This window comes from Melospiza melodia, chromosome 18 (assembly GCF_035770615.1).
Source record: "Melospiza melodia melodia isolate bMelMel2 chromosome 18, bMelMel2.pri, whole genome shotgun sequence".
Lineage (NCBI taxonomy): Eukaryota > Metazoa > Chordata > Aves > Passeriformes > Passerellidae > Melospiza > Melospiza melodia.
Window position 1 is genome coordinate 16,497,865 of NC_086211.1, and position 27,245 is coordinate 16,525,109.

The window sequence follows — 27,245 nt, forward strand, 5'->3', positions numbered from 1 at the left end:
CAGCAATTCCAGCACTGCTGCTAAGTCTTATATTGAAGGCATTCAGGATACTGAGTGGGGTTTTCCAGCAGCCAAGATCAATGTGTGAGGAGAAAGTGGTGTGTTCATGTGTGCTGCACACTAAAAAAAGTAAACCACACATTAAAAAGCCTGACAATGCTCTTAAGACTAATATGGTGCATCTCTTGAAAAAAGATAGGGGCATAGGAGTAAGTAGGAGGTAGCTGATTAAGTTGAGAAACACTGGCTTAGAAAAAAATACTTGATCTCAGTTCAGCTGTTAGAAAAGAGAGGAGACTCCTGGTACTAAAGTGATTTGGGGGAACTAGCAGAGCAATTAAACCACTTATTACAGGGTACAGGGTTGCGAGCTTGTACCCAAGGGCTGTGTACCACAAGGATCAAGCTCGTTTCTGTTTAAGGCCCCCACATATCAGTTTCTGTGAGTCCACAGGGCAGAAGAGGTGACAAGAATGCTTGAAAAATTACGGAATTGGCTTTGTTGGACGGACAGAAATTAAAGACGCCACCACACACAGCAAGTCATCAGGTAAACGACGCAGCTCCGCAATAGCCAACCACATACGGCGTCTCCCTCTGCCTGGGAGAACGAGCGCAAATCATGTTCCAAACCCGCCACTTCCTGGTGGGGCTCCGCGGGGCTAGCGGGGGATACATATACAGTCCGAGGGCAGCGAACAGCGGCAGCAACGGAGCCCTTCGGTTTCTGCTTCTTAAGGGGAATTATATTATGGGAACCGCTGTTTATTGGGGGGTGCTGCAGCGCCCTTCGCTGCCCCGGCGCAAACACGGGCCCCGCCGGGGGCGGCAGCCACCACCAGAGCGACCCAGCAAAGAGACGCCGCCCCACGGGCCGCCACCTGCACTTCCAACGATGCGCTCGGCACACGGCGCTGCTTCCGACACTTCCGACGATGCGCTCCACACCGAGCTCCCGCGCAACGGCCCCTCCACACCCACGGCGGGGGAGCAGCCCCGGGAGCACCCGGCGGAACGGGCGGCAGCGCTCTGCCCCGCCCCGCCCCGCGCGCCCATGGGAGCTGCTGGCGTCACGGGGGGGGGGGGGGGGGGCGGCTGCCGCTGACAGCCCTCCCGTACACGTGACGGACCGCCTGCCCACGTGATGCGCCCGCCCAATGGGCGCGGCCACCGCCCCCCTCCCCCTGGTCGTGCTCCCGGCAGCCCCCGCGCGGCCCGGCCGGTCCGTGTCGGTAAGATGGCGACCGTGAGTCTGAGGCTCGGAGATCTGGTGTGGTGAGTGGCGGCGCAGGCTGGGCGGCGGCCGCGGAGCATGGCGGACTGGGCGCCTTTAGCGGAATCAGGCTGCGGCTGCGGAGACACTGGCGAGGCTGTAGCCGGCCCTGGGAGCGACGCGGCGGGAGCTGAGTCGGTCTGGGCCGCGCTGGGCGCTGTCAGCCCGCGGTGACTTCGGAGAGCGGCTGTGGGCAGGGTGGGGCTCGGCAGGGCAGGGCAGGGCAGGGCAGTGGTGGGGCTGCTGCCGGGTTGCGGGTATCGCCGCCGCCGTCCCTTGGGCAGTGTGGGAGGAGCGGCGGGAGGCAGCCCGGAGCCAGGGCACCGGGCGGGCGGGAGGCGGGCTGGGCTGGGAGCCGGGCCGGCACTGGGGAGGCTGGCGGGGGCGGCGCATGACAGAAGGATGGAGTCAGATGGAAGGATGAAGGAAGCGGGACGGAAGGACGAGCGCTGCGTGGTTCCCTTGTAAGCCCGGGCTCACCTCCCGAGGGATGCGAGAAGTGTTAGAGATAGAAAGTGTTTATGGAGAGCCACGCACCGTTTCTTGACAGTGCTTTAATGAAGCAACACGACAGTCCAGCGTTTCCTTGCAGGTTGGGGTGTCCCTGTGGAAACCCCCAGAAGCCGTTTCCCCTTGTCACTGCGATCTTACCCTCAGATAGTCAGAGCTGTGATTTCGTGTTTCCTGATGGGGAGAAGTGAGAGCATTCCACCGCGCCCTGTAAGCACCGATTAAGTGCATAGGTTTCGTTGTGCTGGATGGGCTAGGCTGTCCTGCCAGAGCTCAAAGAAGTAGCTGATTTCCAACACGTGAATAAATGCATGCATTTATACTGATAACCCAGATAAAAAGAAGGCTGTGCTTCAGACTGTGATAACTGCAGCTCTCATCTGAATAATTTGCAGTGCTAGGAAGTTGTCTAATTTATATAGCAAAGTAAGTAAGGATTAGTTACTTTTAGCATATATATTTCACATGAGAATTTGGGGAGTGTTACTCTCGGTGCTGGAATGCAGATTATCCTGCTTTAGTTTTGTACATGACAGCCAGGTGCTGTCCCTAGAGCTGTCGCAGGGAACTTTTAACAACGAGACAGCAACAGCAGAAAGGGTTTGCTGAATTTTTTTCTCAGTACAGTAATGGAAGCATTGAATATGAGACATGGTCGTGGTCACAGCTCTTGGCAGTGTTGCTGCCTGCCCTGGCTTCTGAATCCTCTGTGCAGCACTGCCATCTCAGCATGCTACAGTGCCACTTGCTGAGAAGTTTTGTGTCAGGAGCTGTTGGGCCCCACAGGTTCTTTGCCCGTCTCTTGCAAGACACTTGCTAATGGGGTTTTGTGAGTACTGCAGCACAAGTCAATGACAAGGGTGAAATAAGGATAAAGCTCACCAGGAAAGCTGGTGAGCTGGGGGATAAGACTAATGTCTCTTCCTCCTCTGTGATTATTTCTAGTGCCTAGTTTTCATAATGGAAACATTTGCAAGTCTAGAAAGTAAGCTTTTCTGCCTTTCTTCTATGGGTCTTCATATCTTCAGTTAGTGTGGTGGTGAGCACTTGAAGAAAGTGATAATGGAACACCTGTTGAGGGGATCATGCTATTAATGCCTTTCTGCACAAATCAGAACCGTAGCTTTCTGTGCTGGGAGTTGGTGGCTGCTCTGCTCACCAGCTGCTCTAGACAGGTAGATAGAAGTTCTTAACCTGAACTTTGGTCTCATTGCATTCCTCAGTGTTTTTTTCAGCTCCATGTGAAGAAATCTCCACTCTTATGGTGCTGCAGTGCCTATTACTCTTGTATCTTGCAGACTGTGTTACTGCTACTCTTCTCTTCAGTTCTGGTAGTCCAGCAAGGTCAAACAGACTGTCCAGAGACCTGAGTTAGGTGCAGATGTCAGCCGTGTGTCCCGCCTTGAACAGAAGGTTTTGACTGCAAACTGTAACTCTCTTATTATGAAAAGCGTGACATAATATGAAAAAGCAGGCATTGGGATAGTTAGTTTTTTCTCTAGTTCTAGTGCCTAATAATTTCTTTTTTTTCTCTAGGGGGAAGCTCGGCCGTTACCCTCCATGGCCAGGGAAGGTGAGGTTTGTTTGTGTTTATTGTTGCTTTTTTTAGTTTTTCATGGTTTGTGATTTTTTTTGGTGTGTTTTTTTTTTTTTTTTTTGTGTTTTCCTTCTGTGTAAGGAAAGCTTTGCTTGAAAGCATTTCAGTTTAGATTAATACTGGTTTTCTTGTTTGTTCTTTTACACATCTACCCCACAAATCTAAAGTGTGAACTAGTTTAGGACTTTATTTGATATATCTCAGTCTGTCAGTAAGAGCTGGTAGTTCATGTGGAATGAAAAGCCAACAGAGAGCCAGCTCTGGAACTGATTGTGTTTCCCAAATTTAGTTGTTTAATCCCTGTCACTTTCTGCAAGACATGTTTCTTTTCTTCTATAGTAAGTTGGCTAACAGTACTGTCTTAAATAATGGAAGTAAGGAGTCTGGCTTCTCAAGATACTGTTTTAGAGCTGTCGTTTTTGAGAATTATCTAGGGTGGTTTGATCCTACTTCTGGTTTGGTTGGGGTATTTTCAGATGAAAGATTTTTAAAAAGGAATTTTATATGCCGTTTGTATTCCTTCTACTTCTCAGAAAGACCTTTTATCTTATATGTTATATGAGGGCTAAGCATGCTGAGGTAAGTTTGAGTCAGGTAAAAGAGTGGTCAGTGTGGCTGACAACTATAAACATTTGGTTATTGGGTCAGGTTAACACCAGGGTCCTCTACAGGTGTCACCTTGTAACTGAATGATAGCTTTTCTCCTTACCAGCATTTTAAAGTTGATAAGCAATTTATTCTGCGAGTAAAGACAAAGTTTAAATTCTTAAGATTACCTAAGTGGAACAAATTTTTATTAATGCAAGTTATCCTCCTAATCAGATTTAAAAAAAAAATCTATAATAGCTGAAGACTGGGTGGTAAAATCACAAAATTTGTCACTATATGCTTTTTAATTATGATTTCTAATCGTCTTTAGATTGTTAACCCACCTAAAGATCTGAAGAAACCTCGAGGAAAAAAGTGCTTCTTTGTGAAGTTTTTTGGAACAGAAGATCAGTATGTACCTCCTTGTTTTCATCTGGGGAAAATACTGTACCACACAACGTGGATCTTTTGTGGAAGAAATATTTACTAATATTACAGTGCAATGTAGCATTGTAAAGGATTCCCTTTGAACCACACAATAAAAGAAATCCAGCTGTTATTGCATGCTATATCTGCTCACTGAGGTGTATGAAGGGTGTAAAAACTTAGCTTTAGGATTTGAGTTGCTGTGATAGCTCACCACTTTTAGGTGTGACATGACTGTGTCAGGTTTTAGCATGTAATGAGAAAGGTACAGAAAGGTACAGCTCAGAGTATTTTTTTTTTTTTTGCTGCCAGAGGAATAAAAGTAACTATATAATTGTCATTTGTGAAAGAATATGCTGTCCTACATGCTGATTGAAAACATTCTAGCCGTGCTTTTGTAAGACTTCACAGTATAAGAGAGCCAAAACTGTTTTAGAGTTCCTTTTTGCAAAGCAGAATTTAATGATTTCAAATGTGAGCAAAATCATAGTTGTCTTAGATTTAAATGATTACAAACTAGGTAAAAAAACCCAATGAAAAAGGCCCCTGAGAACTTCGATGTTTTGTGAAACTGAAAATTATTTTGATAACTTTTCAGTTTTCCTCTTTATTTTCTGCTATTAAGTCACGGAATAAAGAAGAAAATGGCAAATATCTGTGGAAGACTAAAAACCCCATTACTTTTAGGAAGAAAGATGACAAGAACTGAGGCCATTTGGTGAATGTCTCTTAAGGAAATTATTTTTCACTGCTAAATTATTTTTGCATAATACTAAAATATTTTTCCATTAAGAAATGAGGTCTAAATTTGATGGAGAAGTAGTGAATGCCACATAGTAATGGGAATGTTTGGATCTCTAGTAATTTGAGGCAGGTGAAGGTTGATTTGAGGCCAGAGAACGTTTTTTGGTGGTGTTATTAAATATGATTATTTGAGCTAATAAATTCAGAGTTGAAGTGGATTATTTCTGTCCTGATTATTTGTTTTCAATTCTTGTATTTCACATTGAATCAAATACAGATTTTTTTGGTATTAAGACAAATGGTCAAATATCTTGGATACTGTAGCTGAGATTAATAACATAATTGCAAATGAAGAGTTTAGAGTTGCAAAATTATTGGGATTTACTACAAGATTCTAGAGCTCTGCCTCGGGCAGATTTGGTCATCTGGCACAGTGAAGTAATATGGTTGTTGTAGTGTAGCCCCTTCCCCACATTCCCAGCTTGTGAAATTTAATTATATCATGCTAGATAATCAAGAATTAGAAATTTACTTGCTTTGATTGATACCTGAAAATTGAATAGAAATAAAGACTATCACCTTTCTTTCAAATAATGTTGATAGAGACAAGAGACAGAAGCTTGTGTGCCTCTTCTGTCCTAACTTGGAATGTCAGAAGGATGTGCTGGTTATAGTTGTGCTGTTCTAACCAGTGTGTTGCCTGAGAAAGTTCTCATGTGTTTGATTGTGTTTGAGCATAATCAGCCAAATCAGGAAAAATAGAAATTATTTCACTTCAAATGTGAAGATGAAGAGGAAATCTTTTGTACTTCTTTTGTACAAGTAAACTAGTGGGTTTCGCAAATACTTTTTTCAGGTGTGTGTATAAACAGGACTTGGAAGGTAACTGAGAGAATGTCACCACCTTATGAACAGCCTGAGGAGCAGCAGAGTGCAGAGCTGTCACTGTTCAAGGGGAGATGAGGAGTGCACTTACCCATACTGGTGGTCTAGTGCATATAGCTTCTTTTTTAACACCTCACTTCTTTGGCCGTATTCACACTGTATGATGGCATTTCTGTACCATGGATCCATTGCTGCAGCTCTTGTATTACTGCCTTACCCTTTGAGGTTGAACAGGAGAGGATCTGGTCATCAGCTGTTCACCTCTTGTCCAGTGCATAGAAGGCAAAGGCGAAGCTGATTTCTGGATACAGTCCCTCCTGTGAACTTCTGAGGGTTGTTGCCAGCCAGTCTGTCAAGAGGTAGGCAGTGTCAGACCCTATTTTAGACTTACTTCCTTCTGAGGATTCTTAGATGCCTTCTGTGGCCAGAAATGTGCCTGTTCCAGGCTGGGTGCAAATTGTTCCCCACTGACTCAGGTGGCTTTGGTTTGTCATACTAAAGTTTAAGGAGAAAGATGTTTAGAAGTAAAAATTGATGTGCATGAGCAGAGCAGAAGGGTAAATAAAAACATACTGATGAGTTTGGCAGTGGTTTTGGTGTAGTGTATAAGTTTTGGTTTTTTGTGAAATTATTGCTAGCTCAGGATACAGCACAGGGGAAATGCATTTTCCTTTTTCTGCAAATTGAATATTACCGTGTACTAGGCCTTTGCAATGATGCAGTGACTAAGGAAATAGATTAACTGGAAAGCTGTGAGTACTTTTGGTCCAACATACAAAGGTGAGAGCGTGAGTGCATTCTGACTGCTCTAAATCCTGGCTTTTGATAAATTTTCTACAGAGCACTGTACTCCATGTGTTGTGTTGGTGGTGTTAGTTTCTTCTGTTACTTTTGAAGGAATGGGTTTTCTGAAAGATAAGGATTCTCTACCCATGGAAGCAGATTTTGCTTATGTTTAAACTGTGAAGTACATATATGCTTTCCCACAGTGAAAGCCACCTGATGTTTATAGTAGTGATGAAATACCCATGTCCTGTTCTAAGTGATTGTGTGCAATTAAGACAATCATGTAATGTCTCTTTATTACCTTGTTCTCCAAATTGATAAGGTGTTCTTTCTAGTCTGCCTAGGAGTTGTTTTTCTGAGTGTCTCTTCTTAGAGCAAGTCACATTAAAAGGATTCTCTGTCTAAAATCAAGAACAGTTGATGTTTCCTGCCCATAGACCTGACAAGCATGTAGCAACATCATTACAGGAATCTAAACAAAAATTTTGATTTAGTTTAGAAGTGGAACTTAGACCTCTTATCTGTGCTTCTAACTGTGCTTCTCAGATAGTATTTAAAATCCCCGTTTATTTTTATCTCCTACAGTTTTGTTGTAGGAGATCTTTGTAGATATTTCAGTAGTCAAGTAAGAACTTTTATTTTGCTGTGTATGTACATTTATTGCTTTTAGTAGTTAAAACTAATAGACTGGCTGGCCTGCAAGTCTTTCTTGGTGTGTGTCATGCAGTTAAAAACAGTTTTACATTTTTTAGCCTGCTTAAGAATCATTATGATATTTGTTAAAACTTAAGATATAATTGCTTTGAAGGTGTCTTTCCACTGTGATTCTATAGAAATACTAGTGATGGTCCTGCAGCCCTCAGAGATGTGCGTACAAACACAGCCATTCACCTTTCTTTCTCCTTTGGTATTCCCTGATAGCCAAATGGACTTGCAAGTCATGTATATCACAGTCTTAACAGGAAGCTGTGACAGCCCATTCTTCCTTACAGCCTTTTGTAGCATCAGTGTGAAACTAAATATGGTGGGGTCAAGGGGCACTTCCTGATTTTATATATTAAGGGAAAAAATGGAGGAAGCTTGCAGTCAAATATTAATGTAATAATTTGCAGCCTCTTTCCATCAGGCACAGTAATTTTAACACAGCGCTCATTACCTTTCCATCCCCCATGTCCTGTTGGGATGAAAGCACCTACCTTTTTCTTTTGCCACAGTTTTCCCTGGTTTTCAAGGAGAGAGTAAATTCAGGATGTAGTCTTTCTGAAATGTTCTTTCAGGTCCTGACATGAGAAAACACTTGCTTTAAATTTGCCAACTGTTGGAAATACACCTTAGTAATCTGAGGGTCTGGAGGGATGGGCTGAACTGATGGCGTGGGTGAACTTGTGTTCCTGGTACTTCTCAGTGAGGCCGATTATCCCATGCAGAGCTCTGTGTTGCTGTAGCAGAGCCAGCTGGAGCGTTGTTCAACATCCCTGCAAGCACAGTACCATAGCTGAAAATCACTACAGACAAAACTCTTCTGTCTCGTACTGAGGAGGTATTTTTTTGCACAAATTTGAAAAACCTAATACTTAAATTTCCTTCAGTATTGCCCTGCTTCTGGATTTCTTCTAAATATCCCTTCCTTTATTCTAGTATGATATAGTCATTTTTGTATTTTTTTCCTAGGAGTTTATGTCCTAAGTTGCAGAGCTGAGTTGAGTTACTTAATTTATGAGGGTTGGGATGTTCCCTTTTAACAAAGGAAATCTGTCTTAATGTGTTGTATGCTCACACACACTGGCCTTGTAAATAACTAAGAAATTTTCTTTTGATTTTTAGAACTGGTTGTGTTAGCATTTAGTGTGGGCATCTAAAGTGCTACAGTCTAAAGCAATAAAATTTTTCCCAGACTGCGGTAAAGAGAAATTTGGAGATACAGTGGTACTGTTTTCCATCCTTAGCTATATGGTTTGCAAAAAACGAAGATTGGTGGATATTCTTCCATCTCATTTCTGCAGCTTATCATCATAGGAGTTGGTATCTGTAGACAGGAAGAGAATGGCTGGAATGGTGAAGGTTTGAAGATCTCCTTGCCTGTGCCATGGATTTCAGTCTGGTGTCTCTGCATCTATCTGTGCCACTGTTTCCATGTAACTGCAGGTCACTTTCATACTTGTCTCTGCTTATTCTAACTTTTGCTTATTGTTCATGTTAATAATGTGGATTTGACATGGGCAGTGGTTTTCTAAGAGTGGTATTTTGGAGACGATGAGGAACAGTGTGAAGAAATTAAAAGAGAAAGCCATTGCTAATAGGTATTTTTATTACATCTTTTCACTTTGCATGTAGCCTATTCTTTAGAGTTGCTGGGTGACTGTGCAGCAGTATGAATGCAATGTCATCTTAAATATGACATCTTCAGTGTCATCACTAATGTTCTTTTCATGCATTGATTCATTGCTGAATCAGGAGAGAAACAGAAGTTAATTTTATATGTTGTATCCTTGAGGCTGATCTAAATACTGGGCTTCATTGGCCTTGAGGGTATTGAGATCTTGTGTACAAACACGAATAGTTTTGTTTGGTGAAAAGTTCTTTAGTTTTCAAGTGCTTGAAACACTGCATGCAATTGGTTTGTGGACATTGGTCTCAAAAGATACTCCTCTCTTATGGAAGGTTGTCCAAGTAGGTGATGCATAAAAAAACTGGAAAGGAAAAGACCAATTTAATTTTTTCCCTGCTTTTTTAAAGTTTATTTTTAACTGAGGCAGCATTTAAGATTGTTTTTCACTTATTAGTTTGTCTCAGAGATCTCTAGTTCTTTGTCCTGGTGGATCACAAGTGCCAAGATACATCTTTGAAGCTAGGAACCAGAAAAAAGCTTTGTACTTCGGGCTTTCTCCCTACCAAAGGAAAAAGAATGAGAAAGGAAACTAATGAACCTGTGCAGTGAGGAGTGATAGGATGTGCAGAAACCTAAGAGGATGCCTTGAGGGAAAATAACTTATTTTTATTTAGAAATTCAGTCTTGCAACAACATTTAACATGCTTTTTTATATTGTGGTCCAAAGTTTGGTTTCCTTTATACATATAATGAAAGGCTTCTCATGAGCTGGTGCTCTGTGGTACACAGGGATGTTTATCACTGTTTGTCATACAGGCAGGCTTTACAGTGTAAGATAATTTTAAGGTGTGTTTCACAGTACTGCCTGGGCAGCTGTGAGAGATACCCTGAATATCTGCTGGACTCAGATTCTAGTCTGAATGCAATGATTTGACTTATTATATAAAGTCAGTTCTTAAAAAAACAATGTAAACAAAGTGAAAGGATTCAGCTTTGCATGCCAGAGCACTGGCTTCTTTGGAAAGGATGCTGGCATTTTCCAGTAGCTTCTAGCAGGTATTGTCTCTGCAAGTGAGACCCAAAATGTTTCATTCTACTTTGTTAAAGTTGATTCCTGATTACAAGCAATTTACAAACAATTGCTATTGCCAGTGAGGAGAAAGGTCTTAATATTTTTTAGTTTTAGAGTTTATTTTGTGGAGAGAGGAGAAACAATCAAGATTCAACAAAGCATTGCAATTATTTTTTGTTGTTTTAGTCTTCATTTTCAGTTTAACTATACAGTGTCTGAAAATGCAGCCTTTAAATCACTTCATCTGCTTGCAGAAGCTAGACTGCACTGGGGAATATTTAAAACCTGTATACGTGGATAGTCTTATGTAACGTAGGAATACCAGGGGCCGAGAGAAAGTCTGATTGCTCCAGTCAGAGGCAAAGGAAATAGTTATTTTTTCTCATAAACAAAATTATTGTTTTCATACAGAATGCCTGGGTACATCAGAAAACAGTTCAGCAATGAGCTGTTGCTTTTGTATTAACTCTGTGTGGTCATCTCTATAGTGAGAATACATAATTTTGGAGTTTTTTCCCTACAGTTTTTTAGACACCTGTATGCTTAATATATTTGAACCAGGGATTGATAGCTGAGAATTGTTCAGTGAACTTTATTCTCGAGTAGATTAGTGGTATTGCCTACTTTACCTGGAAGTGTGGGTCTGTGGGTGTTCCTCATGGTGAAACAAGTGCAGTCATTGGGCTGCCGTTGTTTTAAATGCGTCTTGTGATCACATCCAAAAGCTGTTTTGTCAGTAGAGAATAATGCTTAAAGGGGGACAGTGCTAGGATGAGAGGACATAAAACTTAAGAAGTAACAAAAGTGCCAGAAGAAAATTCTCACTGAATTCAGTAATAGCAGCCCTTCAGTTTCTAGATAGGAAGTGAGTTTGGGCCGTTGTCATCAGTAGAGCTGGGGGAGAAAATGTAGCTGTGTGTTTCTCAAAGCAGGAGAATTTAGAGGGCTGTGGTTTGGAAAATATAACTAGCTTCTTTTTTTGTTTCAAGTGCTTGGATCAAAGTGGAGCAGCTGAAGCCTTATCACCCTCACAAAGAGGAAATGATAAAGATTAACAAGGGTAAGCGCTTCCAGCAAGCTGTGGATGCTGTAGAGGAGTTTCTTAGAAAAACCAAAGGCAAGGACCAGGTGAGTGGGTTCTTTTTCACTGTGTGCTTTAAAACAGGTTTTGGCATGAATGATGATTAGATGCCTTGTTATGTGAAAGGAGTTTGTTGTCTCTGGCAAGTTGAGGAGGATTGGGTTTTCCTTCCTTTGGTTTTTGGGGTTTATTTCCGATCCTCTATTCTTCCCCGTTAAATCTTGTTTGGTGGGGAAAAGTGATTATTGGATTATTAAATGATGAAGAAACTGAAGAGGCTAATTGATCTACTTGTGATGATTTTATAAAACAGTCTTAAGTATTTGGTATCAACTAATCTTGTCTTTAGTATATTGGAAGTGCAAGCAATCCTGGCAAGTCTTCAGGTGGCCTGTTCTGTTACATGCTTACTTAAACTGGTGTGTTTTTGCAGGAGAACTAACCAGGAACTTCATTCACCAACTCCAAAGGTCTAACAGATACGTAGTTTTCAAGTTACTGTGCTGTTGTTTTACTTGATAGTAATCAGCACGGGGTCCTTCACATCCTTGGTTTTGCATGAAAATCATTCCATCTCTTCTCTTCTTTCCTTACCATCTTCTATTCTATAATCTCTCAGGCGTCTTCCCATAACTCCACTGAAGAGAAGAATCGGCGTAATTCCAGTGAAGAAAGAGGCAAGCAATCTGCTGGTGAAGAGAAACGCAAAGCCAGTTTGTCTGAAGGAAAGGTGAAGAAGGGGACAGGGGAAGGAAAAAAGAGGGTTTCTTCTGTCTCGTCAGAGAGAGGATCAAAATCACCCTTGAAAAGAGCCCAGGATCAGAGCCCCCGAAAGCGGGGGCGTCCACCCAAGGATGAGAAGGTTTGTGTTGTGCATGTCCGCCAGTGCCCGTGGACTTGGCAGCTGGACTTGAGGTCTGACTGGCACCTTGACTAACAGGCCAGCAGGAAGAATCAGTTCAGTATCCCTTTTTTTTAAGCTTTTCCATGTTGCTACTTCTAGACCATTTGGCTGCCTGATACCAATTGGCAAGCATATTGTTGATTCTTCCTGTGATTTTTAGCAGTTAGTTGCTGTGAGTGGCTCTGTTTGTATCTTTGAGAGGGCTTTGAAAGCTGTATCAGGAGACTCCATTCTTTCGTCTTTTCATCCCTGGAGTTCAATTTGTGTGGGAAGGATTAGCAAAGAGATATGGGTCTTCATCTGGCTCCTGACTTCTCCCATCTCATCTGCTTCGTATGATCAGGTGATAAGTAGTTGCTCAACTTCAACCTCAGTACTCACAAAGAGTGAGATATCTTTAAGGGCTAGGGCTTAAAGAAGAAATTCATAGCCTGGGGAATCCACCAGAAGAATTGTCTTCATTTCAGCTTCTGTGCTTTAGGATATGTTCCCATCATCCATTCTGAAGGAGGCTTAATATTTTATTCCTACTACTTCCCTGATATTTCTCTATGTTGTGGCAGCACTTTGTCTACCCTCATATAGAGTTCCAGCCTTTTTATTATGGAACTCACTGTTGCGGTCTAGATCTTCCTATTACAAATGGATATTTATTTTGGTGGATTATTACAAGTCATATCCTTCATCAGTGACTAAACCTGAAGACAACTGGGAGACCTCAACTGAAACACCATATGGCAACGTCCTTGCTCATCTGTGCTTCAAGGGGATCACAGTCTTTTCTTTTAGTCAGGATGCAAGTCAAGATGGTGGTCCTTGCTCTCTGGAATTGTGAACGGATTGGCCTTCGCTGGCTGAACAGCAGACTATCTTGATGTGGTAAAATGAAGCTGATCATCTCAGATATTAGCTGTGGAGGCATCATAGAGTAGAGTCGTAGCATATCCTGATTTGGAAGGGACACACAAGGATCATCAAGTCCAACTCCTAAGCGGTTAAAGAAAATATTGGCTCTTTTTTAGCACCGATGCCTGTGAAATTAGGCTGTGTAACAGATCCCATCAGTTTCTTCTATTGAGGGAAGTTGGAGGAGGGGAGAAATGTATGCATATTTATGAATTAAAACTAATAATTACAGAACTTGTCTTGACTGATGCAGGAAAATGCTTCACTGGCAACATAGTTTTCACTTTTCTAAGTGTCTTCCTATAAGCATGTTGTGTCTCCACATATTTCTGTTTAAATAAGCCATAGGACCTTTTTTTTTCACTTGCAAAATGATTCTGTGTCTTTGAGCTAGGTTCATTCCAAAATTAATCAAAACTAATGGCTGGGAGAATTCTGATTGTGCTGACACATTGCATGCATAGGTTTTACTGTGTTATTTACCTTAGGACATCAGAGTGCTTTGAGTGAGCTAACTGTGGTAGTTGACATTATTTTACTGGCACCTGACAAGCAGACTGGTTTTAAAGTTGCCACACAGTGGTGGCCAGCTGTGTGATAACTTCCTGGCCACAAACCAGGAAATTAAGCAGGATAAGGTAGGAAAGTAAGCCTTATAGCTTCTTGAAAGTGGCATATAAAATAATTGCTATGAAAATATAACAATACTGCCTTAATACTGGTTTTCAACCTATGAAATAATTTTAAAATCTTGTCTTCTTGCCTGGTTCTCATAAATTCCTCAAGTTCTTAGCCCTAGAGTAGAAAACGTTTATGTTCTTGTCCTGAATTAATATGATCCTAGGATTTGTGGGGTTTTTTCCTCTGTTCCAGTCCAAATTCTGGCCTCCAAGTAATAAGAATGCATAAAAATCAAGAATCTGGTTTTTGCTGAGGTGTGCTCTGTCTAGAAAGGCTCTGTGGCCATACATGATCATTTACATACTCTTACGTTTAGGCTTATATGAATATATTTGAAGGAGCAGCAGAGCTTCATAGGTATCAAAGCGGGTTTTATCCACACTTCACCAGCTGGAGTATGCAGGAGACTCCCTAGGCACTACAAGGTTGGAGACTGATGTCTGCATTGTCCTGCTAACCCTTGGACAGTTGCATCGTTCTAGGTTACTCCTCCAGGACTCTTACTCTGTCTGTTTTTGCAAACAGTGTTCTTCTCTTGTGCTTCTGTGTGGATGCTAAGGTATATTGTGCATTTTCAGGAAGTAATTTCGGGGGGGAGGTAATGTGACTCCATTTCTGAACCCTCATGTCAGAGGAAGACAGCACGTATTATGTAGAAGTCCTGTGCGTTCTCTTCATGTAGCATAAAAACCTAGATGTCTATAGCATATATTGATGACCTGTAGCATAGAGACTTATTTTAACCTATATGTTTTGGGGATCTAAAAGATTAAGTTTAATCTGCTCAACGTCAAAAGCCCCAGTACGTTAAGTACTATCATGATACTACAAACTGGGGCCTATGGAGCCGATGGGGCAGCCCACATACCAGTTTGTCTCATGGATTCTGCAAACTTGAGCAGATGTGGCTGTCAATCTTATGCTTTGAAGGTTCTCCTGATAACAGGTAGGCTATTCTATTGTGACAGGGTAGGATTAAAAGGGTTCGGACCTCTCCTTGTAATGGTGTTCTTCACTCATTTGTTAAGTCTTTTGCATCCGCCAGAGGAAAGTACGTGATCAAGCATGTTTGTTTTCTGCTCATTCCGTAAGTGCACAAATGCAGTGATTCCTCTTAGGTATGAAGAATGGACTCTCCAGAAACCATAAATCTGGTTGAAATCCTTAGCTGGCAGTTGATGCTTTTTCTCACCTCACCTGTATTGCTAATACTCCGTGTTTAAATATGAATGTTCATGGAAAGACCTGTGAAATTGAAGGCTTTTGTAGTGCTTTCGGAGCTCTCTCTCTGTGTTCTAATGATCATCATGCTGTGACCTGCTCCTGAGCCAGATTTTAAGCTCTTTGTGATCCTCCTTCTGTCTCCTCAGGACCTCACAATTCCAGAGTCAAGTACAGTGAAGAGAGTGATGACTGGAACAGTGGCTGGATTTAAATGGCCGCCGAGTGTGAGCGAGGTGAGAAGCTTTACAACCTCTATGTTCTGAGTTTGTGGCAGCAAATCTAGAGCCTTTTGTCTGGCTGTAAAACAGCCTGTTCTTACCTTCTTGTGTTCGAACATATTGCAGTATAACAAAGTTGAACAATATCCCAGATAGTTCAGAAGTATGCTGGGAAATGAGTTTTCTGTCTCTGTGGAACTACTTTGCAGATTCACACTAAACTTGCTGTACTAATGTTTACACTTCTTGTTTCAAAAGCATTTCTGTGACTAACTTCCCAGGAGTGGAGGTGATCTGGATAGTCTCTCCCTGTCTGAATGCTATCACATGGGGTGCTTACATTTGATTTCCTTCACAAAGCAGCTTTTGAAAGCCTTTCGATTTTGTTGAGTAAATGAGTGATCAGTAAAGCAGAGTAAGAGCAGTGTGATTCCAGGCTAGTATGTGTGATACTCGCTGGGGAGATGAGGGATCTGGGCCTTCAGTCCTTGTTGGTGTTAGGATGGGTTTGCTTGGCATGTGACAATCTTCAGTCAATTCTCAGAATGCTGCCTTATGGAATTACTTAGAACCTGGAAAATAAGTGTTTTCATTTGCTTGGGAGAGGAAGAAGTGCAAGATGAATTTTCTTCCTCCCATGTTAATACTGCTTGTATACTTCTTTCCTACAGATGTCCAAAAATGAGGAATTTGGTTTGAATGGCTTTGGTTTTGAGAATGAAACAAAATGTAAACTACTTAATTGAAACAGATTCCTTGTGACAGCTGATACATTTTATGTTTTCTGCCTTATGCTGTTGCTCTCCGGCAGCTTAGGAGAGCGAGGGAATTGTGCTGTGCTGTGGTAACTCAGTGACTCTCTCGATTTATTTCTGAGGCTGTATTTTCTCTCTTTGTAGCCTGTGAAGGACAGTGATCCACACTTTCATCACTTCCTGCTGAGCCAGACAGAGAAGGTAAGGATTTGGCAGACAGGATCATGTTGCTAGGTAGCTTGGAGTCCTGCCCTTTGCTGGAACTGAATACAAGGAGTATGCATAAAGAGCTCCAGAATTCTCTTCTTTAGGGGGTGGCAGTTAGATTAGTTGAAGTATTCCAAGCCTGAAGATTTAGAGTGATTTAGTATTAAGTACAGTGAATAGTTTTAAGTAATTCAAGATTGTCTACCACTAGTTTTTGACAGATCTGATGTAATAAATTTGTAGAATGAACAGGATGGACAGGAAAAGCTTTTTTTGTGTTCAAAAATCCTGTTGTTTGATTGTTTTTGATGGTTGTCCTGTCAGATTCTCCATCTGGATAGGCTTGCCAGTTCACTGAATGTTGCAAGAGAACTTCCAAGACCAGAAAAGCGCCGTGTAAAATACAGCCTGTTTATCTCCTGAGAGTCAGAAGTCTTGCAGGATTTTATATTCAGCAGTGAACATCAGGAGGAAAAGGAAAGATCAAATTAAGCATAAAAGGATTTATATCTCGCTGAGGATCTGGGCAGAGCCAGAAGGATTAAGAGCTGCTAACAGTTTTATCTATACAAGCTCACAGTAAGCAGCATGGGGAGAAGCAGCCTTTGCCTTAGCATTTGTAGAAAGCCTTCTACATGCCTTCTCATATTAACCAGAAGGTTTTGGTTCCACAACTTGCAGAGACATAGTGAGTGTAGATGTGAGGCTTCATGGCAGGCTTCAGAGAGCTAAATGTTAGGAGTAGGGATGGCCTAGGTTCTGGTGCCTCCAGAAGAGCCTGTTATGGGAACTACAGAAGGGAGTTTGCAGTGCCTTTGTCAGAAGACAGGGTGAATTGCTGGGGCAGGGTGGGAAAGAACGATCTTAATATCTTGCAATATATTTTAGGTTTTATTTTCTCCGCTTGAGGGAAGCCTCAGAGTTGTCCTGGTTTGAAGGTGGTGGTGGTGGGTGGGTGAGCTCCCTGCTTCTGTGGAATAAGGATATGGTCTGTTTGCTCGGCAGAGTAAATCAGCACTGTCCTTCCCCTGAATGCTTTGTCTTCTCCATACAGCCAGCTGTCTGCTATCAAGCCATCACAAAAAAGCTGAAGGTTTGTGAAGAGGTAAAGCATTTTGATGGATGTTTATTGTTATGAGGCGTTGCGGTTCTTCCAGAGTTGTGCATTAAATTATTTTTATTATTATTTTTCCCCTCTCTTTTCCCCACCCCCCTGCCCTTGTCCCCCCTCCCCACTCCCTCAGGAGACAGGATCTACCTCCATCCAGGCAGCAGACAGCACAGCAGTCAATGGCAGCATCACACCTACAGACAAAAAGTAAGATCTCCAATACACTTCAGCCATTTCCTTCCCAGCTCACACATGCAGCCATTCTCCAGCCTGTCACTGAGAATGAATAAACCTAACATTTCCCTTTAACTGCACATTGCTTCTTTCCTTGTGTGAAACTGTTTGGGGGACGAAGTGGGAGAGAGGCAGCTAAATTCAAAGGGTGCTGTGCAATACAAAATTCAGAGTAAATTCTGTCCTGGATACATCTGCAATTTGGAGTGTTTCTGCAGTTGTTTTTTTCAGTAGGTCCCACTGCAGGATGTTAGCAGCAGTGTTCCGAAGTGTTGCATGAGATAGGAAGATAAAAGGGGATCTCTCTCCATTAGTTGACTGGGGTCATTTAATAGCTCTCCTGAGCATGCAGAAGACAAAAGAAAGAGGGAGATGTCTTCTCCCATCACAGAAACTTTGCTGTGTGGCACATGAGCTTTCTGGTTTCTCCTAACACACCCATTCTCTTTTATAGAGTGAGAGAAGGCTAGCTTGAGCTTCCTGTAACTTCTGCTCTGTTCACATTGAGTTCAGGCCACTCTTGCTGTTTGATGTTGGGGCAGTTCTCGTGGGATGCCAGTTCTCACTTGTACTGCAGGGGAACAAAAATAACAATGAAGCTATTCAGGGAAAACAGTCTCTCAGGAAAGTGCATCTCAGAGGTGGGTTATGAAGGAAGGAATACCTCTGCTGGTTTCGAGACTTGAAAATAGGTAGATCTTATTTGGGCCATATAAGGAGCCTGTAGTCATTTGCTCTGCCCTGTCTAAGGGCAGAAAGAGAAAAGGCAGCATGGCTAGCTGGGAGAAGACAGGTGCTGCTGTAGTGTGACTATTTCTGCAGAATTAACTACTGGATTTGCCAGGTAGCTTTTGTTGTGGTGTTACCTTGGATATAACTGAATGCTTCAGAATCTCTTTGAAAACTCTGGGTTTTATGGGAAACTGCATGATGGGTAAAATGGTTCTTGCAGCAAATGGTTCTTGCAGCAATATCTGCAAGAGGAATTTTTGTTGTAGGTGATCATAGGGACTTGGTGACATAGTCTCTCTTTTTTGAATGGAGGGAGCAAAATTCTTTCCGGCTTGTGGGAGGAAGGAAAGGCTGTTCTCTGGGACTGATGGTGACCTGTACTGGCTCAATACTTCCTTTCTTCCTTTGCCTGAAATGGCAGCTGTAGAACAGGGACTAGGTCTTTGGTCTGGCATGATGCTTAGCACAGTAGTCTTAGCTAGACTTTATCAAAACTAGGATACTAATGTATCCTTCAATGATACAAGCAAACATTGTATGTGTGACTTAGTTTTAAAGTCAGAACTTTAATAATTAGAGAAGCACCTGCTCATTTCTAAGTGTGCCCTTTAACTTCAGTAAAGCAATGACTGTCAACAGAAAACACACAAACAGCAATTTTTAGAAAGCAAAAAACCACACATAAACCATCCACCCCAAGCTAACAAAAAGAATCCAGATCATCCAGACCTTTAGTATTTAGGTGATCTTCTGAAATAGGCTAAAGACTTTGTTCAGGAAATTGTTAGGGCTGCTTGGTAAGCAAAATAAATTTCAGCTTGCTTTTAAAGCTCAGTATTTGCCCATTGTAGCTGTGGTTGCAGTAGAACATGTTTGTTTGGGTATTTTTTTATGCTGATGATGCTCCAGTTTGCTCTTTGTCATTTCCAGCACCATGAGAAGCTAACACTGATTGCTCTCTCTTGCATTAATGTTTATCTATACCCTTAGGATAGGATTCCTGGGCCTTGGTCTGATGGGAAGTGGCATTGTCTCCAACTTGCTAAAGATGGGTCACACTGTCACTGTCTGGAACAGGACTGCTGAGAAGGTAGGCATGTGATTAAGCCTCTGCTAAACATTCAGTTACCCCCTGTATCTCATGGAATCATCTGTCAATGGTGTCTGGGAGGGGATGCCAAAGAAACACAAGGATATGCTTGCCACCTTGTTTTGTCCTGTTTCCTATGTGCTTGTTGGTGGGCATGACTAGGTGCAGCTGTGGTCTGTTCTAGTGTGGTCACTCTTATGTCAGCAGTCTCACCCCACTGTCTTTTTGTGTAAGAGGAGACAGTTGTCAGAAAAAATACACTTTTGTATATTACACCCATATATGTGTTGAAGAATGAGATGTAACATGCCTCTGAAAATAACTACTGATGTGAATGGCCATGGTCAGTGTATTGTGCATCTGTGAATAGCCATGAAAATACTGCTGATGTGAATTGCCATGCAACGTATTGTGCCAAAAAGGCCAGGTGCAGGGAGTTATCCCAGGAGATTGAGGGTAAGATGCACTGCTCAGCTGCAGGTTAGTCTACATCTATTGTGCTAGTCATGTGGTAACAAGTGTTCTGTTAAAGACCTGCTGTGTCATGAGACCAGGATGGAGAAGGGCTTTATAGGAGTATTCAAACTGAAAATGGAGCTTATATTGCATTGCACTTATATACTAGACAGTGTTACTCTTTGTAGTGGAGTAGGAATATAGGTAGCTGGGGGAGATGTGGTAGTTGTAAGATGCTGTGGAATAGCAGAGCAGGAAGGGCGCTGTGGTTACTTTGTTTAAAGGGGACTAAGATTTATTTTTTTCAAGAGCAAAACATGGCTGATATGAGAGGATAGGGTAAGAAGGAGCTAAGATTTTGAAACAGCAGCCCTCTGAAACACACTCATCTCAGATGTGGATATTCCTATTACTATCCAGTAACACATGTTGCTATGACCTTTAACCAATTTTTTTCCCTAAATCTTCCTTTTTTTCCCCTAATAATTTCTTGCCAAACCCACAAATTTCTTACTGTTTCACCTTTGAGTTGTATTTCTTTGTGTCTTTCTTTCAAAGTTCTTCACCCCTTCTTCAGAAAAGCTGCAAAAAAGCCCTGCACACACACATACGTGTGTGTGTAGACAAAGCAACAGAAGAAGACAAAGTTGTGTAATTAACATGCCTGTCGCCTTTGGAGTTGTGTCCTGCAGTAGAATTTTTACAGCAAAATGAAAAGAATCCATTTGCTTGGTATTTAATATTTGTCTTACCTTTGGACTTGTGCCTTTTGCAGTGTGATTTGTTCATCCAGGAGGGTGCACGGCTGGGAAGAACCCCTGCTGAAGTAGTCTCCACCTGTGACATCACGTTTGCCTGTGTATCAGATCCAAAAGCAGCAAAGGATGTAAGGATTAGCTCTTATTTTACCCCTGCTGGTTAGACTATGAGATGGCAGTCACTGAATGCCGGTTCTGATTCCTGCTAACCACAGTAGCCTGGGTCATTGTACATCCTGAGCAGTGCAGCTGTGTAAAAATAAATGTCCTAACAAAAATTAAGCATTTTAAAAATGAAGTCTTTGAGGACTGGTTCTGATAACCCTCTGGGGGTCTGCCACTGTAGCGCCAGACTCAGCTGGACTCCTGCAGAAGTGGGGTTTCTCTGCAGACACCCTATTGCTTTACCGCTCTTCTGTTCTCCACAGCTGGTGCTTGGTCCAAGTGGAGTGTTGCAGGGGATTCGCCCAGGGAAGTGTTATGTGGATATGTCCACAGTGGATGCAGATACAGTCACAGAGCTGGCCCAGGTAATCACCGAACTGAGCCTCTTAACAGCAGCAGGTGTTCATTCAGCAGAAGTTCTTCAGTTTCTGTTGGTAATAAAACTTTTAGAGGTCCTTGGGACAGTCTCAAGTTCCAGGCAAACAAGACAAGTCTTCTTTGTCAAGTCTTAACCAGCAAACATGTTCCCTGGTGATACCAGCGAAGTTGTAGATTTGGCAGAGCTGTTACCTGACACCATTGCAAACAGGTAGCCAAATTTTGATCCCCTAAGAAATATTTGTAGACAGGTTGGTATTCTGTAGCAAACTCGTGAGTAAAACCCTATCTAGATTAATGACTGATAAAATGCAAAATCTGCCTAGTTTAAGTGCTCTGGTTGGGGAAAATTAATGCCTTCACATTTCATTCTATAGAAATATTATTATAGGATTTCTGTAGAAGTGTTCTGATTACTTCTGCTGTGGTATCTGTGATTTCTTTTTTGGCATCTTGCTTATTCCCCACTGCCCTAAGGCAGCATGTGTGGTTTTACAAGGAAGGGGAACTGGTTTTGTCAAGTTCTAAGTAAACATGTTGTTGATGCACTGGTGTGTAACATTAATTGGGAGAATGCAGATCACCCATATTAGTAAACATCTGGCTGAAGAGATCTGCCAAAGGCCTTTCCTCTGTGGGAAAGAGGGGAAAATACAATGATCAATCTTCTGGGGTTCTTATATGACATATACACCTTCAACATTGGTCCCTTGGCCAGTATAGGGTGCCATGACTAAAGCGTGTCAGTTCAGCTGCTTAAAATATACACAGTAGTGATGGGTGCTGAAGGGTCTTGCATGGACCCTTTTGGTCTTAATCACACTTTGCAGGATACATCACAATAGTGCTTTCCTCTCCTGTTGGAGCTATTTGTTCTGCTTTAAATTTCTGTCCTTAGTGGCAGGTATGCCTTAAATTATGTTCCTGCTGCTGTTCATGCACAGCTAACCAGAGATGTTCTTCTCCCAGGTGATAGTGTCCCGAGGTGGTCGCTTTCTGGAAGCACCAGTCTCAGGAAACCAGCAGCTCTCTAATGATGGAATGCTTGTGATCCTGGCAGCTGGTGACAGGGGTTTATATGAGGACTGCAGCAGCTGTTTCCAAGCCATGGGGAAGACCTCTTTTTTCTTAGGTAATTGAAATGTGGAGGGCCTGATAGCAATTTCTTAGTGCAAGGACTGGGAATTTCAGCAAGGAGTCTGAGATGTATATGTCACCTTTTCTCTGTGGGCAGTGTGGGAAATTGGCTTGCTGCTCTGGAACTTGGCCACTTTCAGAGCCTGCAGGCTAAGATTTTTTTTTTTTTTGAATGCCAGCTTATTTTGGAGGATCTGTGATACTTTTGGTTTTAAATAATATTTTCTTATTATTTCTCCATTCCTTTGAGTGCTTGGAAAATGGAAATATTTTCTGAAGTCTTTCAGGTCAAGGGAGAGATGCCAAGTGCTTGATGACAGGAATCTAACAGTGTCACTGCTGTGTGGGCTAGGGAGGCAGGGCTGCTACTTCTCTTCTGGAGGAATCCCAATGGTGTGTCTCACTCCCAGGTGAAGTAGGCAATGCCGCCAAGATGATGCTGATTGTGAACATGGTCCAAGGCAGCTTCATGGCAACAATAGCAGAAGGACTGACTTTGGCTCAAGTGACTGGCCAGTCCCAGCAGACCCTTCTGGATATCCTCAATCAGGGACAACTTGCCAGCATCTTTCTGGACCAGAAGTGCCAAAGTAAAGTTCTCTTACATTATTTTCTTACAGGTCATTTTTACAATCTAGCAGCTTTTCAGATCGTGGCAGAAGGTAGAAAATAACAACCCGATCTTCAGCAGCCTGGGATAGTGGTTATTTTAAGCATTCTGGAAATTAATGCTTAAAATACAGCTTTTCAGATAGTGGCAGAAGGTAGAACATAACAATCTTATCTTCGTCACCTGGGATAATGGTTATTTTGAGCATTCTGTAAATGAAGAACTGAGTTCCCATTCCTTCCCCTTTGTAGCTGGGACTTCTGAGAATCTGAGTTAGGACTGCTTAGGACTTAAGTCAGGATTTCATTGCAGCAGGGTAACAAGCTGCTTAGAAATCTTAGCTCACTTTGTCAGTGGGCAGTAGTGATATTAATCTGCTGTGGTCAATTGAAGATGGAGAGTGCAAAAACAGGAGAGTTAAAAGTAGTGATCAGCAATGGAAAGAGAGATTGGTGTTGAATTACAGCCCCCTGCAGCATTGGCTTGGCTTACTTTTGTCATGCTTAATTTTGCATGGGTTCCTCTCTGCAGATATTTTGCAAGGAAACTTCAAACCTGATTTCTACCTGAAGTACATCCAGAAGGATCTTAGATTAGCTATTGCACTGGGCGATTCTGTCAACCACCCAACTCCCATGGCAGCTGCTGCCAACGAGGTAAGAGTTGTTCAGTGTTTAGATGTGTTCTTTAGCATTTATTCAACAGTGCTATTTGTCAATTGGAGACACAGATCAAAGAATTACATCATTTCTAAGACAAGGGAATAGTGATTGAAATATTTTTTGACTAGGGTAGCATTGGATTTGTTTTGATTGTAGAGACGCTTAGAATGTTACCTCAGGAAACACAGAAAGACCTGGAATTTTCTGATCTGCACTTGGATTATTTGACGTCCTGTGCGGTTCTCTGGTTGCAGTGGTCAGCAAAGGAGTTTTTCTTCACACAAGAGCAGGCCCTGATCCTTTTCTGATTTCTCTTTAGGTCTATAAACGAGCAAAAGCCTTGGACCAATCTGACAACGACATGTCCGCAGTGTACAGGGCCTACATCCATTAGGCTGCACCCTTCTTACTGTTCATACGATGATGATTGATTAATATTATGATACTGGGTTTTAACTCTGGACCAGTCCATCTCTGTCTTTCCATTTCCTTTTATACACAAACTTTGAGACCTGCTGTGGTGAGCCTTCCACTGTGGCAGGAGGGGGGAGGAGGGGGCTCGGATTGTTGCAGTCTAATTAGAAAAATCCATGCCATGCACTGACAGTCGTGAGATGAAACAGCGACAATTGTTCAGAAGCTCTGAGGCAACTCTGCCAGAAATCTGCTGCTTGGCTGCTTTAATTTTCCTCTGTTTGCTAGTCCAAGATGCTGTTTCTAACAATCCCTTTTCTTCTTTGCTGTGAAATAATGCAAGTGCTGGACTCTCTGTATCAAGGGGACAGGGTCCTTGGTCCTAAGTAAGGTGAGGAGCATGCCTGCTAATTAGCCACTGTTAGAGAACAAGGCACCTCCCATGGAGGAGAAGGGCAGTTCCAGAGGGTAAGGGGAGTTGAGTGCAACGCTGTCTTGATTCAGTTTCTTTTTAGACTTCCACTTCCCCACCTTGATGGAGGAATTCCTGTACTGTTAAAGATAACACATTGCATCCATGTCTTCCCCTGTACAGACAACTACAGCTTAGGGAATACAAACTGTACTGAAAATAGGAGAATACTTATGTCAGTGAGACTCCTGAAAGGTTTATCATAGCCCATCCAAAACATCATTGGAAAGTAACACCTTTGCATAGAAAACTGCGAGACAAACATAGTGCCTATAAAACTGGGCTAGAGATTTTACTTGTTCCTGGCCTTAGCTTATGTTTTGTTAGTACTTGTTTGGTTTTTTTTTTTTAACCCTTGTAGTCAATAATTACAAAGGTGTCTTGGATTGCAGCAGTGTCACAAGCAGAGTGGTGAGTCTGAAAAGGGAGAGCAGAATGATCCAAGAGATTGAGATTCCTGAGCTCCTTTCCACGCTCTCTGGCCTTTGCATGGTTGTCACATCTGTTTGCCCATCTATAAAGGTGGGTGATGGTTACCTACCTCACAGGGATACTTTTGTGTACTGCCTAGTGATCTTTATACATGTCAGATTTTCCATACATGTTCTTAGTGTTACTACTTTGGGTACAAGATAGCACAGCATGAGCCTTCTCCCTATATCTGTGAACTCTGCTTATGGCCAGATACCAACTTCTAGAAAGACCAATAACTGAGATTGGGGAGGCTAAGACCACTGCTGAGCTTTAGTCTAGAGATGGGTGACATGAACTGCAGATGCCAAGGCTAGAGAACAGAGATGGTCTCAGTGTAGATAGCAGAGCAACCCAGAGTCCAAAGGATGCCTGTCACAAAAAATGCACGGGGTGTGGCTTGGTTTTTGGTTTGTTTGGGTTTTGTTTTTTTTTTTTCCAATTCTCAGTATTAGCCTTTTGGGAGTGTTCTTGCATTTTAAATTTGAGTGTTAGAAAAATGCCAGTGAGAAACTTTGGCCAAAATCACTTCTCAAGTGGTACAATCTCCTTCCTCCCTTGAGCTGGGATTCTGAAAGGAAAGAAGACAAATTCAAATTAGGTTGTGTTCCTGACGTCTGCCCCTGCGACCTTATTTTTTTTCCTTGGAACTTAATGGCTGTGTAAAGAAATTTTCCCTGGGTTAGGATTTCTTACCAGTCCTGCTTTGTGCAGCATGTGTGTATGGTTCAGGGACACCTTGTTAAGAAAGAAAGAAGGAAAGTGTCACATACTCATTTTGTCACATACTCATTGATTCATAACATCTAATGCCTTATGCTGTAAATGTTACTTTGAGTATTTCACCTCCTGTGATGACTGTTCCTTGTGGGCTAATGCTGTATTCTGCATTACTTATATCCTATAGTGAACACCTGGCAACAGGGCTGTCAGACCTCACTGCCTCTTGGCCACTGTGTGTGGGCGATGGTAGTTCTACACCTGTGTTCCTTTGGCAATGCCACTGCCATTCTGTATGTAGGTATTCACGTTAAAGGCATGTAAAATTGCCAGCATAGCTAACCATTGACCTGCTTTGGCACACTGTTCTTCTCCACTCAGAACTCCACAGTTAGCATCTGAAGTCGTTTGTTAACATACTATAGTAAAAAAAAAAATCTCTCATATGAATTGTGCATTGTGGGCATCTGAGGGAAGTTGTGGGTTTGGAGGCAGGAAATGAGACTGAAGGAAAAAAATCTTTTGGGAGCCAGTTCAGTGGCGTCCCCCCCCCGTCCCTGCCGTCTTGCGGCAGAGTGACCGTGAATGGTGTGAGCAATGGTAATGGAGTATCTTTGTTAGTTTGTGGTGCCTCTGGATACAGAGAGAATGCCAAAGGAGCTCTCAAGTCCTGTGACAGGTATTTCATAATGAATTCAAAGGACCAGTCCCAAGGCAGCTCACTGCTGCAGGGTTTGTTTCTAGAAATACTGTAGTTCCCAAGAATGGAGATGGTTATTTCTGTGGGAGTGGCAGATGTGGACTAGTTAACACTGTAATTTATCCTGGAAGGGTCTGACTGCAGCTTTCAGCCATTGTGGGTAGCTGTAGATTGGCTGCAGTGCTGCCTGGACAGCTGTACAGTCACAGGTGTGCCCAGGAGAAGCAGGAGGAGACCAAAGAGCTCTGATGTGGCTCTGAAGAGGAGGGATGGAAATGGGGGAATCCAGACTGTTCCAGATGCCAGTTGAGATTGCTGTCAGTCTCACTCAGATTCTTGTATTTATGTCTGTAGCCTCTGAATGTGGATTTGAGTCTGTTCCTAGGCCTGGGATTTGAGGGAGGGAAGTGGGGGAAGCAATGGATTGAGAGATGCTCTAATAAAACGGGCTAGTTAAATGTTGTCCTAATATTGTTGACAATTCTGTAAAGTTTCTTTTTATGCAGATTTGTTTTAGAAGTTTGCTTTTTTTAACTCCCTCCTTTTTAAAGAGAAAATGTGACACTTGTGAAAGCTTGTAAGAAAAGCAGTTTCCTTTTTCCTCAATGATAGATCACATAGTTCATTAAGGTTGTGAATTTTTATTTTCCTGCCTTGTTTTTAATTAACATCTGTCATTCAGAATAGGATGTGTGAAAATGTTTAAATGGCAAAGATTTTTTTTTTGTGCAAATAACAAAGCTACTGGCAAAAAGAATAAAACTTTTCTTGGTAACTGAATGTTCTTGTGGCATTTTCTGAAGCCTATCAGAGCTGTCTTGGGGCGTTAAGGAAGTATGTGTTCCTCAGAACACAAGAAACTCAGAGCTGCTGAAAACCAAGTCATCTGAAAACTGAGTAATCCTGAGAGCACTTCAGTCATTGCTCAAGCTTGAAACTCTCAGTGAGG

General features: G+C 42.3%; 1 protein-coding gene across 4 annotated transcripts; it reads left to right on the top strand.

The window, feature by feature from the left end:
* The first annotated feature begins 1,166 nt into the window (after positions 1 to 1,166).
* GLYR1 (glyoxylate reductase 1 homolog) lies at positions 1,167 to 27,076 on the top strand. 4 transcript variants are annotated; one of them, XM_063171396.1, is made up of 16 exons: positions 1,167 to 1,275; positions 3,320 to 3,356; positions 4,300 to 4,379; positions 11,200 to 11,338; positions 11,911 to 12,153; positions 15,153 to 15,239; positions 16,124 to 16,180; positions 17,241 to 17,291; positions 17,431 to 17,504; positions 19,254 to 19,353; positions 20,585 to 20,695; positions 20,996 to 21,097; positions 22,080 to 22,242; positions 22,658 to 22,837; positions 23,389 to 23,513; positions 23,839 to 27,076. In XM_063171396.1, exons 1-16 carry the CDS (start codon positions 1,238 to 1,240, stop codon positions 23,911 to 23,913), a joined length of 1,662 nt encoding a protein of 553 aa, XP_063027466.1. In that variant the 5' UTR covers positions 1,167 to 1,237; the 3' UTR covers positions 23,914 to 27,076. The 4 variants fall into 4 exon arrangements, with proteins under 4 accessions (XP_063027466.1, XP_063027467.1, XP_063027468.1 ...); XM_063171397.1 differs by having other exon boundaries at positions 20,999 to 21,097; XM_063171398.1 differs by having other exon boundaries at positions 11,911 to 12,021.
* Positions 27,077 to 27,245: the final 169 nt, after the last annotated feature.